We start from the raw sequence: 12,118 nt of genomic DNA on the forward strand, positions 1-12,118 counted from the left end.
GTAGTACGCTATCAAATCGATCACTCACACAATGTGTCACAGTGTGTATGTGTTGTACCCCCTCAGGTTAAGCAGACATTCTGCAGACTTCCTACGTATCCTGCGATGCGTGAAGTGTGCATACGGTTGTTTACGGCACCGTTTGCACTTCCCGTCTACTTATTTGCTTTCCACTGCACTTACGCACACTAAAGCCGATGTCCGATTGGATGCACTTTTCTACGGATTTCTGTACAAACCCTCGTGCGCACGGTTGCATTCGATTTCGGTGTTACCTTTCGCTCTCACTAATGCGAAAAATGGTAGTTTTCCGCACGACATTGAGGCAAACATGCAATGTGGAGAAGAAGAAAAAAAAAACAATAAATGCTCGACTGGTAAAAAAAACACGTAATGAAAACGAGAGTTTCCGAGAAAACGAAAAAAAAGCGAAAGGAGTTCAGACTTTCTTGTCTCTGCACTTATCGTGCGTAGCGATCAGGTCCTATTGTATTGGATCGGTTTTGTTGATGTAGAGTTCGCAACATTTTAGTGGAAAAATAAATATGAATGCTTTACACAATGTATTAATTTTGTTTAGAAAAAAAAATAGAAAACAAAAATAAATTGTTTCTTAAAGAAACCTTTGCTTAGAAAAACCTTAGGTCATTTTAACCCTAATTTTAAATTAAAAATATGATTCAAATTTACTATAACTTTTCGAACTCTTATTGTTAGTACATATCTAGTACTTACAGTACTCAAATTTAGTACTCATCATTCCACTTGAGCGTTATGAACGTCTTATTTCACTCTGCGCACTGTTAGCCCACATGAACATCAGTCAATTGTTGGCCATTTGTTTCCCTTTACTTACACCCGCTTTTGGCGGACACTTCACACGCCAACGCCCGACGTTTAGTTGGCTAGGCTAATGAATTGCTACCCCCTTTTGTGGAAGGGAAATTCACCCCTCAAAACGAACCATTTCCTTTCATCGTACTGTTTCCTTCCGTTTTGTGCCGTATCCGCACTAGATACCACGCAGGCACAGCAGGTGTGAATTCTTCCTAAATAGTGTAGTGCAAAAGCGTCACACCCGGCCATTAAACTGTGTGGCAGGGTGGGAGAGCCTACGTCGTGCCCGGGGTGGGGGTGGACAGTATGGATAGGGATCGGTGTTTGGTGAGGATCGAAACTAGCCGACAATTAGCTAAGTTATAAAAACACTACCCATCCGGTGCTTCCGAAGCAATCGCGTCTAGTCCAGTGAGCACGCGCGTTCGGGAGCACGTTTTGGTAATTTTCCGCAACCGTACTAAGCTGGGGTTTATTGGTTGCCGCGGGCCGTGCACTTGTTTGGTTGGTTGGTAGTTTAAGATTAAGTGTTTCCAATATGATGGTACCTATCCGGAGGCAGTCCAGCTACCGGAGAACTGTAAGTGATCCTGTTGATCATTCTGGTGATCCTTCTTTGAATTGCGGTGATATGTGATCCTAAAGTTCTGATCTGATTTCCGTTACAGTGCAGCATTCATGTAGTGTTGCTAATGGTTCTTCTGCTGTCAGGAGTGCTTGCTAGCGGAAGTCGTGTAAGGTAAGGTCTACTCAATCCAACGCTCTTGGATGTCTATTTCTTTCCAATAAAATTGATTGGTTATGTCCTCTCAATTTCAACACAAATAGATCCAGAAAGCATAGAACATCACGCGGTACTACCGCAGCTGGACGTTGGCAATCGCGTGCATCCACCGATGGCTCCTCCAACACAATCCACGATCTCGCTGCAAAGCCTGCACCTTTCTCCAAACCGGCCCATTCCGCCACATCCGGTGGGCCAAAGAAACGTTCCTACTACGTCCCTACGGTAACTAACCTGGAGAATAATCTGCATCACTTCATCAACAACCTCAAGACGGGCATCGGATCATCGAAGCTGGCACATGCGGTGAATGGTGTAACGGGCGCCATTCAGCAGGCTGTCTCCATGCCCGGCCATGGACCAATCAACCTCCTCGGAAGTCACCGACCAGTGGCCGGTATACACAATGCCGCCGGTTACTACGCGAACGCTAATGAGCTACGGTACGGTCAACCGTTCAGTAAGCAAACGGCAAGCCACTTCAAAACGGCACCATACAGCAAGAAAAGCACCCAAGGTACTAAACGTGGCCGACATTCGTCGACATCTTCTCCACCCGGCAAGTACGATTCCCTGATGTCCGATCTTGGCATTTCGGGTTACAAACATTTCGAGAATGCTGTCATTCGGGATTTGGAGCGACGCGAAGAGCTTAAGGTGGAAGCCACCATACACACGCTATTCCCGGATGCGGCCGATGACGATTGGCGACCGATTGCTTCAATCAAGAAAACACCACTCACGGCGGGTGTTGTCCGTGGTACGGCACCGGAACTTTCCGAGTCAAAGATCGTTCCCTCGTTGGTAGCCGTTCCGACTGAAAAGCGCCCTCTGGAGACGACTGTACGTACGGCGAAACCAAAACCAACCACAGTCTCGGGTGTAAGTTCGGCTGTACGTTACGGATTGACCAGTACCTCCGTTAGCCCAAAGTCTACGACTGCACCAAACCAGAAGCATCGCTCCAAGGCAGCTTTGCTGGGGAAGGAAAAACGGACGAAAGAACGTGTGAAATGTTGGAACTGTGTTACGTCCCCGTCTACCACGGTTTCCACACGTCAACCTTCGTCTGTGACGTATCCAACCACAGCGAAGCTTCCCGCAGTTAGTACACAGGCACAACGGTTCGGTCCTACGTACGATGCGACAATGTTCTACGGCAATAATGGTAAAGCACCGGCAGCCGTAGCACAGTCGTACAGCAATGTGGAGATCCAGTACAATCGAACGCACGCTCCACCGTTCGCCGTTAGCACTTGGCCACAGATTGCTTCTGGTGGACCGGAAGAAGTTAGTACTCAGTCCGCGCCACCCGTTACCACCTATACCGCACTGTCGGATAACGCGGCTTCCAGCATCAGTGGCAACAGTTTGGCAAGCTTCTACGGTGCCGCTGGTCTGAAGAAAAGCCACACGAAAGCACCCAAACCGTACGTACCGGCAGGGGCTTATCTGGGACAGGGTGATGCCACGATTACTTCGACCACCACTCACAAACCGACTGGCGGCTCGCAAGGGACGAAGGGTACGACCAAGAAACGAACGAACCACCATCGGCCGGAAGGCCCGTCCGCGACCACCAGCCATCGTCGTGCGGTAGAAAACCACGGCGACAGTGTCGGTGCCGGTACGAGCAAAAAGGAACTGCGGGCGAAGAAAAAGTTCGACGCAAAGTACAGCCGTAACCGGGGCACGATCAAGTTTAAGGATGCGCTCAAGAAAAATCCCGACCAGATCTACCGATAGAGTGGACACTCGGGGTGTACCAAGTATGGCAAAAGGGAAGAAAAAACCGTAACAGTAATTTGTTTGTCCGTAGCACTTAGTAATACGCAGAGTTGGTACAGTATATTATTGCGGGCGATATTAGTCGCCCCGTTGGATCGCTAGCAAAGCCGTTTTGACAAGCCGTGCCTTGCACGGCGATGGCTTTCGTTATTATTTAATTTGTGCACAGCTTCTGTGCACGGCGCGAATCGCTTATTTATACACGGTAAATTATGTAAGGCTGTAAACCAAAGTACGATTGCAAAAAGGAATGTTTTTTGGTGACGATCACACGGCGTCTGTGATTGAAACTCCGTTTTTATGGTGTTTCTTCTTCAGGAATGTTAATATTATCATTTGCGTCGAATCATTTCACACCTCAATCATAACGCTAGATGCTTAAATAATAAATAAAATATTAATTTGTATCGTGGTTTTTATTTTTAGTGACTTCAGTTGAACAGTTCTCAGTATTTCTAGCATTGGTTGTCTCTTCTTCTTGGCTTTAACGACCTTACAGGTCACGCCGGCCATTTCTGGATTACTAGACTTATTTTACCACGTAGCCGGATAGTCAATCCTTGCTACGGAGGAACGGTCCGGATTGGATTTGAACCCGGTCCTGCCGTGTGGACCGGCGCCGTTTATCACGTGCACCACCGGGCCCCGTTGTCTAAAGCCATTCAATCGGATCTCGAGTTCTTCTTTGTTTAACAACTTGAAGTGCGTACATTAAGGCTTATCATGCTTTCTTCGTCTTCGTGGTTATATTACATGGAATTTCAGGATAATGTTCTGCAGTTTTAATTACTTGACTAGATGATCTTCATGCCTCGATGATCACTACAACCTCAAGAGTTCTTGACCTTCCATTTCTGGCTTTCTTTAACTTTATTTACTCGTAGCAGGGTAGTCAGTCTTACGTACAAGAGGACCGATCCGGATTTGATATCCAGTCCTGCTGTGTAAGACGGACGCTGACCACATACACCATCGGGCCTCCCTAAAGATAAACTTAACAAAATAGAATAAGATGATAGGAGTCCTGAATCCTCCATAATCCTGAATCGATTATAGTCCTGAACAATAATTGCGATGAAAGGAAATGCCAAAAGTTTATCATTTATGGATGATGATCTTTGAAACTACGAATTCTCAAATGACTTATGAGATTTCCAATCTTTGCCTCAAATTAAATCAGGCTTGAATTGCCTGAAATTTAAATTTCTCTCTTGCGATTTAGAAGAACTAAACTGCTAATTTCACTAAAGATGAGTAGAGAGATAGACGAGATGTAGACGTATAAAACCTATTTTCTGCTTTAACACTAAAATCTACCATAATGCAGCTTAGATTTTCCAAACTGTGGTTATTGAAGTACCACAAAATTGCCCAAGATTTAAACTGTAGTTGTGTTAAAGTGTAAATGATTGAAGCTCATCCGATAATGATCTACTATGTGCAATTTTTATATGCTTTAGTGAGAGTGTTTTGAATTGTTGATCAACTCAAGATTCTATAGGATATGTTTTCTTCGTGGAATTTACACTTTACAACCTTTAGTGTTATGCACTTTATTCCAACTTGTGTCTCTGTTGATTGATGTGTAACCTGAAGTTAATATGCGTATCCTTACAAAGAAAGTCTGCTCTTCTTTCGTGCCTCATACATCCAACAAGTGTCTTCTATTCTTACCCATTTCGATTCGTATTTGATTCACGTACACAAAATTCACAAACGCTAACTGATCGTTAGCTGTTAATTAATTTCCAACTCATCCAACATTAACCATACTAATTAAACCATTTGTAGTACGTTTAGTGTCATTGATCTCTGCCATGGTTAACCACGCACATTAACCACACACATCACGTACACTTTCGTTGTCCTTCTGTTCCTTCTGTTACATCACCGACAAGTAATTTCTCGCAACTAGCTGCTACCGCTAGGAGCAGCAAATAAACTACCAAGGAAAGATACGAATCACACCGTCGACCCACTTAATGCTGCCATGCTTGTCGCACGGTTGTGATCATTTTGCTCACGCTGAGCATGTCAGTAATGTGTGTCTTTTTTGTTTACTTTGCTTTCTTCTCTACCGTTCGCTAAATAGTCGCGTCGCTTGTCCGGATTGTTTAACCGGAATTGATTCGCCAGCACAATTCGCCCATCTTACTAAAAGGTAGGATTTGCATATTTGTACTAAAAAACTGTAACAAAATGTTGAACCAGTTTTTTTCCTGCAACCTGTCATGTGGAATAAATGCAGAAAAAAAACTATAGTAGATTAGGTTCGGTCCATATACGTACGGGGAGGGAATGCACAACCTTCACCTTTTTGCGGAAACTGAAATTAAATGTTACATGAATTTTAAATACAATCAGTAAGCTCATACAAAATTATGAGCGTGACATAAGGCAATTACTATTAATTTTCCACCAAAAATAGCAACACATTTTTTACTCGATATACTTTTTTTTTGCATAAAGCTGACAGGCAAACAGTAATTAACAATAATACCTAAATAACCACCTTGCGGGCTGTTTGGTTTTCAATGGAAGAAAAGTACAACAATGAAAGAAATCAATCATTTTCTCTAATATTTTCATCACAGCACAATGCATGCGCGTACGGAACAAAAAAACGGAATCAAAATTATATACAATTGACAATCCAAAACTCAAATGTTTGATCACTTTGTACGCTCCACGCTCGATCGTTTGAATTCGTACGTCATGATGTTCCATCTATCTCTAATCATGCCTTTATCGCATTTTACGCAATCATTTCCCCGCATCAGAAAGGAGCTTTTCTTTGAACTGTTGAATGCCATGTGCATGTTGGCGCCAGCTGATGATGGTTTGCGCATCGCGCTGTAACAGACGAATGATTACTTCTTTTTTTTTACTTTATTTGCAATGTCGTGCAACTGTAGTGACCTCATGGGTGCATGCGCCTCAGTATGCTAAAGGAGGAGGCAAATAAGAGTACATGCGGTCGAGGTTTGATAGTGAAAGTGTGTTCGTAGTGCGTGATTCGCGCGCGGAAAATCAAAGTCGGATCCATTGCGTTGTGTGCGTGTCTGTGGTTGTATTTAGCTGCGTACATCCAAACGGAAAGATATCATGGAATAAGTTAATTTAAATGTTAAAAAGTGTTCTTATATTCTTAAATCATAATTAGCTATTATTTGTAGTGTTGCAAAAATAAATAAAATGTCAAACTTTATGCTTTCTGCAAAAATCGTTCAACCAGCACTCCGGTTACCGGTTAAAAAAAAGAAAAAAAGAACAATAAAATAGTTTATCATTATGCAAGCGCAATCAGCCTCTTCACCGAAAACAGAAGTGCATGTTTCGCTTTTCCTTTCGCTTTTCGATGCCTTTTACCAGCCCGCGCTTTCCAACCCCGCACCATTTAGTTCCCTCCGTCAAAGCGCTTGATCGCCGCATGCTGCACGGCCGTGGTGGATCGTACATTGCGGAAACGGAAATTAATCACACCGGAATCTTGCACCGGCCCATTATTTCCCATTTTTAGCTCCGGCGAGTGAGAAAGGATAGCAAAGGCACAAAGAGAGCAAAAGAAATAAAACAACCGCCGTTGATAACGAAGCGAGTTTTCTATGGCAGGCACATAAAATGGTGCCTGTCGATCGTGCAATGGGTGTGTGTAACGGTTAGCAAAAAGTTGCAATTCGTAACCCAGTTTACCCGGTGCAAACGGGTTTCAGGGGAGTGCAATGAGATGGGTACGAATTTAATTAAGATATTTGTTCAAAAACAAATAATATTGATTTTTCAAAGTTGCGTATTATGTTTAACAAATTACAAATAAAAGGTCTGGAAAACAATTTATCTGCATAAAAAATGTGAAAATATCAACAAAACGCTGTTTCGCAATTTCGCATTCAAAAGACTTCAACAGTCACACAAACGACGAACCCTTGAAACGCTCCTAGCTTCAAGCCAAAATAAAAACAAAAACCAAAGCAAAAAAAAGCCAATTCAACCAGCTCTCATTAGCAACAGCAAACATTACAAAAAAATACATTCAACCGTCTACAAACAAATTGAAATGTTTGCTTTAGATCCATCGCTGATTATTGCCATTCCGTTCGCATCCGCCGTCTCGTGTTTGCCGGGGCAGTGCGTCATTGTTATGGCGCTAAAACGCCCTGAAAAATCGATAATATTATCGCATTTTAAGTATCTCTCAACCGTCTTACCAGCGCAGACACGGTGTTTACCGTCGAAAGGGTCCGGTGCACGGTGCGTAATGATGTGCAAAGATACACATCAAATCACACAGTATCGGTTACGAAATCGGACGGAATAATGGTGCCACCCGAACGCACTCCTGGTTTTTGATCGCTCCGCTTACGATGGTTCCGCTATGGTTTTCGGTATGCAAAGCAAATGGGCCCGGAGAAACAAACAACCAACACAGAAGACAAATTTAAAAGGCAGAATTCATCGACACCTTGTGCTTCTTCTGTGCTGATACAGTGGACGAACGCGACGACAACCAAGCGAAATGGCGATCGTAATTTCGTTACGTTTCCACACGTGTGGTTACGAGTGCGCTTTTCACACCAAACAGTGACTGGACGCAGGGGCCAGTTGAAATTTTACTATTCATCAACGTCTGATATAAATATTTATTCGTAACCGGAAGGGACACACTAGCGGGAGATTTAACGAACATCTGTGCAAAACCCGTCGACGATTATATACCGACGGAAGAAGAAAATTCAATCAACAAAGCTTATCGATAAAACGTTTTTCCTAGCGACAGAAAACAAATGTAAGAAAATTCGTTTAATTAAGCAACAGGGAAATTGGTTGAAAAATCAATATCTACACACTATTGCGAGCTTTCCAGCATGTTCCATTTACAAGTTTTGCCACACTATGGTCCCGGACACCGGCTTCGAGCAGGTTTAGCACGTGAACACCTTTTTTGACATCTTGCCCAATCTCGGGCAGTGGGAACGAGTTTTTATGGAACACCGTTCAGTTGGAATTGGAACAAGCAAAACATAACATTAAACGAGGCTAGGCAGATTATGTATTTAACATGGTGCACATTCGAATGCCGGGAACAACTTTGCGAGTGGGATAAGTGAAAAGTACACATAAATGCACGTAAAATTGTTGCACCAGGTTAGTTTTTACGGAAATGGAAATAGTGCGAAAATTTATTCATATTCTAGCATTAGTTTAATCAATTTACCCAAAAGGAATACTTGAGCAATTTTCACTACTAGTCTTATAAAAAAAATTTAAAAACTGGAAAACATTTTCTTTTTCTCCCTTCGTTTTGATTGGATTAAATATGCCGGAATTCGAAGAACCAGAAATTATTTCTAATATGATTTATGCTTAAAATTAACAATTTTCTAATTAATAATTTAAAATTAATTAAATTTAAATAAAAAAAAATAAAGTTTAATAAACAGCTAAGAATATAAAGAATATAAAGAGAATAAAGAGCTCAGCAAATAATAGAGTTGTTTATATATTGATAAAATGCAGCATCATTCATTTTTCATGTTAAAAGTTGATAGATGATTGCTTGACGTTTGACAGCTCTTAAAGACCGTTTTAAGCTCTTCGAAACAATGTTTCTATTAAATGCTTATCACTAATAAAAACAAAATGTTCTCCCATCTAATTTACAGTTACTTATTCCACTTTTCTCCCTTTGTTGTATGCAAATTCTTCTACGAGCATCTCAATATAATATGAATTGATTGAAGGGTACTCATAGTATCTACCTATATGACAGGATATCAGTTTCTGTTACGTGTCGGCCTCAAGCTCGGACAACACCACATCGATGTCGGCTAATCGTCACTTTTCGCACGTACGCTACGAACCCTCCTTACTGCTGGCTAAGCAGCTGTAATGAAGGAGATAATATTCACCAAATATGTTTCATGCTGTCCATCATTACGACTGGCCCAGTGATCATAGATCCAAGCGGGTCGTTTCGAACCGGTCAGCACATTTTGCGATCGTATTGCTGTTTTGTTTTGTTGTTAATTTTCTTCTTCTCGATCCTTCCCGCGAACGAACTTTCCTTCTTTCCATATCTCATCACCTCCTTCCCCAGTGTTGCTCTCGCGCTCGCGTTATGAACTCCACTTTTGGGCCACTCGTACCGGAAGGGAGGGCGAAAACTAACATTATGTTTGGCGCCCGTTTCTGCTTTGATGGGTACTATGAATTTCGGTGTACTCGCGCCTTCTATGCCAGCACACATACGGCTCCATACGGTGCGTGTATGTATGTGCCCATGCTTCTAACGAAAAGCGATGCGAATGCATACAAAAAAAATTGAAAACGAAATCCCGTAGAAGGAGATACCGAATGACGGCGACAGTAAACGGGGGGAGATAATGCTGGACTTTTGTTTATCTTTTGCCTCATGCCTCAGTACCGATCGTACCCCACCACCAACGTGATCATCAACGGTGGAAGTAAAGCTTCCGGAGGATGGAAAGAGAGGAGGGAGCTCCGGCTCCATCAAATACACATACACACACACACACACAGACCGATCATGCCCGAACTCGAGTGGCCAGTTCCAACGTCATGCCATTTCAAACTAGCGGTTGGCGGGTTTTCAACCATCCGTGAACCGTGGACAACTTCAACCAGCCGCCAGGCAGACACTCGATGAACCGTGGCTGCCATCAACCGTTGCCACCACCTCGGCGCCCGACCTCCCACGGAACCCGCGGCAGTGGGTTTTTGGGGTGGGCACCAAACGGCATCGCAGCATTTCTCGCATAGATATTTAAAGATCGGTCGGTTTCAAAAACTGACCATAACTACCGCGATCAGCTGCGAGCACAGCGAGACACCGCGTCGGGACGACCGGAAACAAACCGAACCGATTTGCTGCAGAAAGTTGCTAAGATTCGATCAGTGTGCGATCATTGGTTGTGATTCCTGCCGTGTGAGATACGATCAGTTTGCAGTGGTAGTGTGACGTTTGCTGAGGTGTTTAAGCGTGGAAAATAGCGACATTTGTTCTGCCAATTTCATTTTAATTTGTACGCAAACCATCCTAGTACCAGTGATACAGCATGAAAATGGCACCGAAGATTGTAAGTAATGACGTCCCGGATGGATGAAATGGAAGTTAAGCGTGCTGTGAACAAAAAGACTTTAATGGTGAAAAATGAACATTTTGAATCAGAAAACGTGGACAATAGTAGAATATGTGCCGAATAGCATTAATATAAAAAGTGATCGTTTGTGAATTTTATGTTGCTCTACAAATCTCTGTAACTACGCACAAGCAACAGCTAACGTGGGAATTACAACCTAAAACTCTAATCCTTGATAAATATTGCAACAATGCATACGGACATTAAACTGTTTAAACCATATAACATTAAGTGTACAATCGAGTGGATAAATACCTTATACTAATACTCGCTACTGTTCTTCCTTTGGACAGGTTTTTGCCTTCTTTCTCATCATCACCATGCTTGTGTGTGCCTTCGATGCACTCCCTGTTCCAGATCATGCCAAGTGAGTATGCCGAAAGAACCTGCGGTGGATTGAGTCACACGTGTGTACTGATCGTCTATCTCGACACACATTCAATATCATCCCACAGAATACGTATACACGTGCCGATTAAGCATCACACTCATCTGCATACAAAAACCGTGGTGAAAACGGTACATGTTGGCATCCCGGTGAAGAACGTTAAAACGCACGACGATGAGCATGGTTGGGAGTATGGCAAGAAGAAGAAGGGCGCCTCCAGCTACCTGTCCTACATTTGAGCAGTCGGCAGGATCACACACATCGAATGTGTGTCTGTGCGTATTTAGGCGTTTGGAACCAAAAAATAGAAATAATCAATAAATTATAGGTACTAATACGTGACATAATTGTTTGTCGAGTGAGTTATGAAAGAAAAATGCTATGGAGAAAAGAAACGGTGAAACACAATGTATAAGCAGGTATGTTATTTCTGACGTTAATTCCATAGAATGTGAAGCTAAAATTTACATCAGTTTGAATTTTGGCAATATAAAAGTTGTGAGAAAATTCTTTAAATATTTAAATATAAAAAATATTAAAATTAGCAAACAAGAAAATAGAAATTTCATTCGAAAGAAACAAGACGACAGTTATCTTCATTGTGATCGATCGATCGAAAAGTATCGAAAGGATCGAAATCATCACATGAATGATTTTAAAATACAAGAGCACCATAAACAATATAAATATAAAAAACAATTTAACGAAATCTGATTTACGTAAGATTAATTACTCCCCTTCAAAATTTCATTTCTGGTTTACTAGACTTATTACTATCATGTAGCAGCCGGATAGTCAGTCCTTGCTACCGGGGAACGGTCGGGATGGGTTTTGATAGCCGGTCCTGTCGTGTTGAACCGGAGCCGTTTAGCACATGCACCACCAGGCTAAATGGTTGTTGTTGTTTAAGGTTTAAAGAGGTTTTGGACCACGAGGCCCGGCTAAATGGTGAAAGGGGGTAGTTAAAGGGGATGATAATAAAGGGATGAGCATTCCTACATCGATTAAAAAACACCGAGCACTTTTCCAACAATTCATGCCTTCCCATGCATGCATGTGTTTGAATGTTAGTCCCCAAGCGCGATACAATCGAAAAAATGTAAAGAAAAGGAATAAATTTTTACTTACCAGGATTTTCAAGCGAATCTTTGCACTTGTACT

General features: G+C 42.3%; 2 protein-coding genes across 2 annotated transcripts; both read left to right on the top strand.

Annotated features, from left to right (window-relative positions):
* The first annotated feature begins 709 nt into the window (after positions 1 to 709).
* LOC125766476 (uncharacterized) lies at positions 710 to 4,008 on the top strand. The gene is made up of 3 exons (XM_049432491.1): positions 710 to 1,417; positions 1,506 to 1,576; positions 1,666 to 4,008. The coding sequence occupies exons 1-3, from the start codon at positions 1,376 to 1,378 to the stop codon at positions 3,365 to 3,367; spliced, it is 1,815 nt and encodes a 604-aa protein (XP_049288448.1). The 5' UTR covers positions 710 to 1,375; the 3' UTR covers positions 3,368 to 4,008.
* A 4,978-nt stretch (positions 4,009 to 8,986) lies between these two features.
* On the top strand, positions 8,987 to 11,345 carry LOC125766519 (uncharacterized). Its single transcript, XM_049432548.1, has 3 exons — positions 8,987 to 10,506; positions 10,863 to 10,936; positions 11,025 to 11,345. The coding sequence occupies exons 1-3, from the start codon at positions 10,486 to 10,488 to the stop codon at positions 11,194 to 11,196; spliced, it is 267 nt and encodes an 88-aa protein (XP_049288505.1). The 5' UTR covers positions 8,987 to 10,485; the 3' UTR covers positions 11,197 to 11,345.
* The last annotated feature ends 773 nt before the right edge of the window (positions 11,346 to 12,118 follow it).

This window comes from Anopheles funestus, chromosome 2RL (genome assembly GCF_943734845.2).
Source record: "Anopheles funestus chromosome 2RL, idAnoFuneDA-416_04, whole genome shotgun sequence".
NCBI classification, from domain to species: domain Eukaryota; kingdom Metazoa; phylum Arthropoda; class Insecta; order Diptera; family Culicidae; genus Anopheles; species Anopheles funestus.

Coding starts and splice junctions, on each gene's coding strand:
- LOC125766476 (XM_049432491.1), top strand. CDS start 1,376: ATGATGGTACCTATCCGGAGGCAGTCCAGCTACCGGAGAACT. Junction 1,418..1,505: donor AGTCCAGCTACCGGAGAACT/GTAAGTGATCCT, acceptor TTTCCGTTACAG/TGCAGCATTCATGTAGTGTT. Junction 1,577..1,665: donor GCTAGCGGAAGTCGTGTAAG/GTAAGGTCTACT, acceptor CAACACAAATAG/ATCCAGAAAGCATAGAACAT.
- LOC125766519 (XM_049432548.1), top strand. CDS start 10,486: ATGAAAATGGCACCGAAGATT. Junction 10,507..10,862: donor TGAAAATGGCACCGAAGATT/GTAAGTAATGAC, acceptor TCCTTTGGACAG/GTTTTTGCCTTCTTTCTCAT. Junction 10,937..11,024: donor CCTGTTCCAGATCATGCCAA/GTGAGTATGCCG, acceptor ATCATCCCACAG/AATACGTATACACGTGCCGA.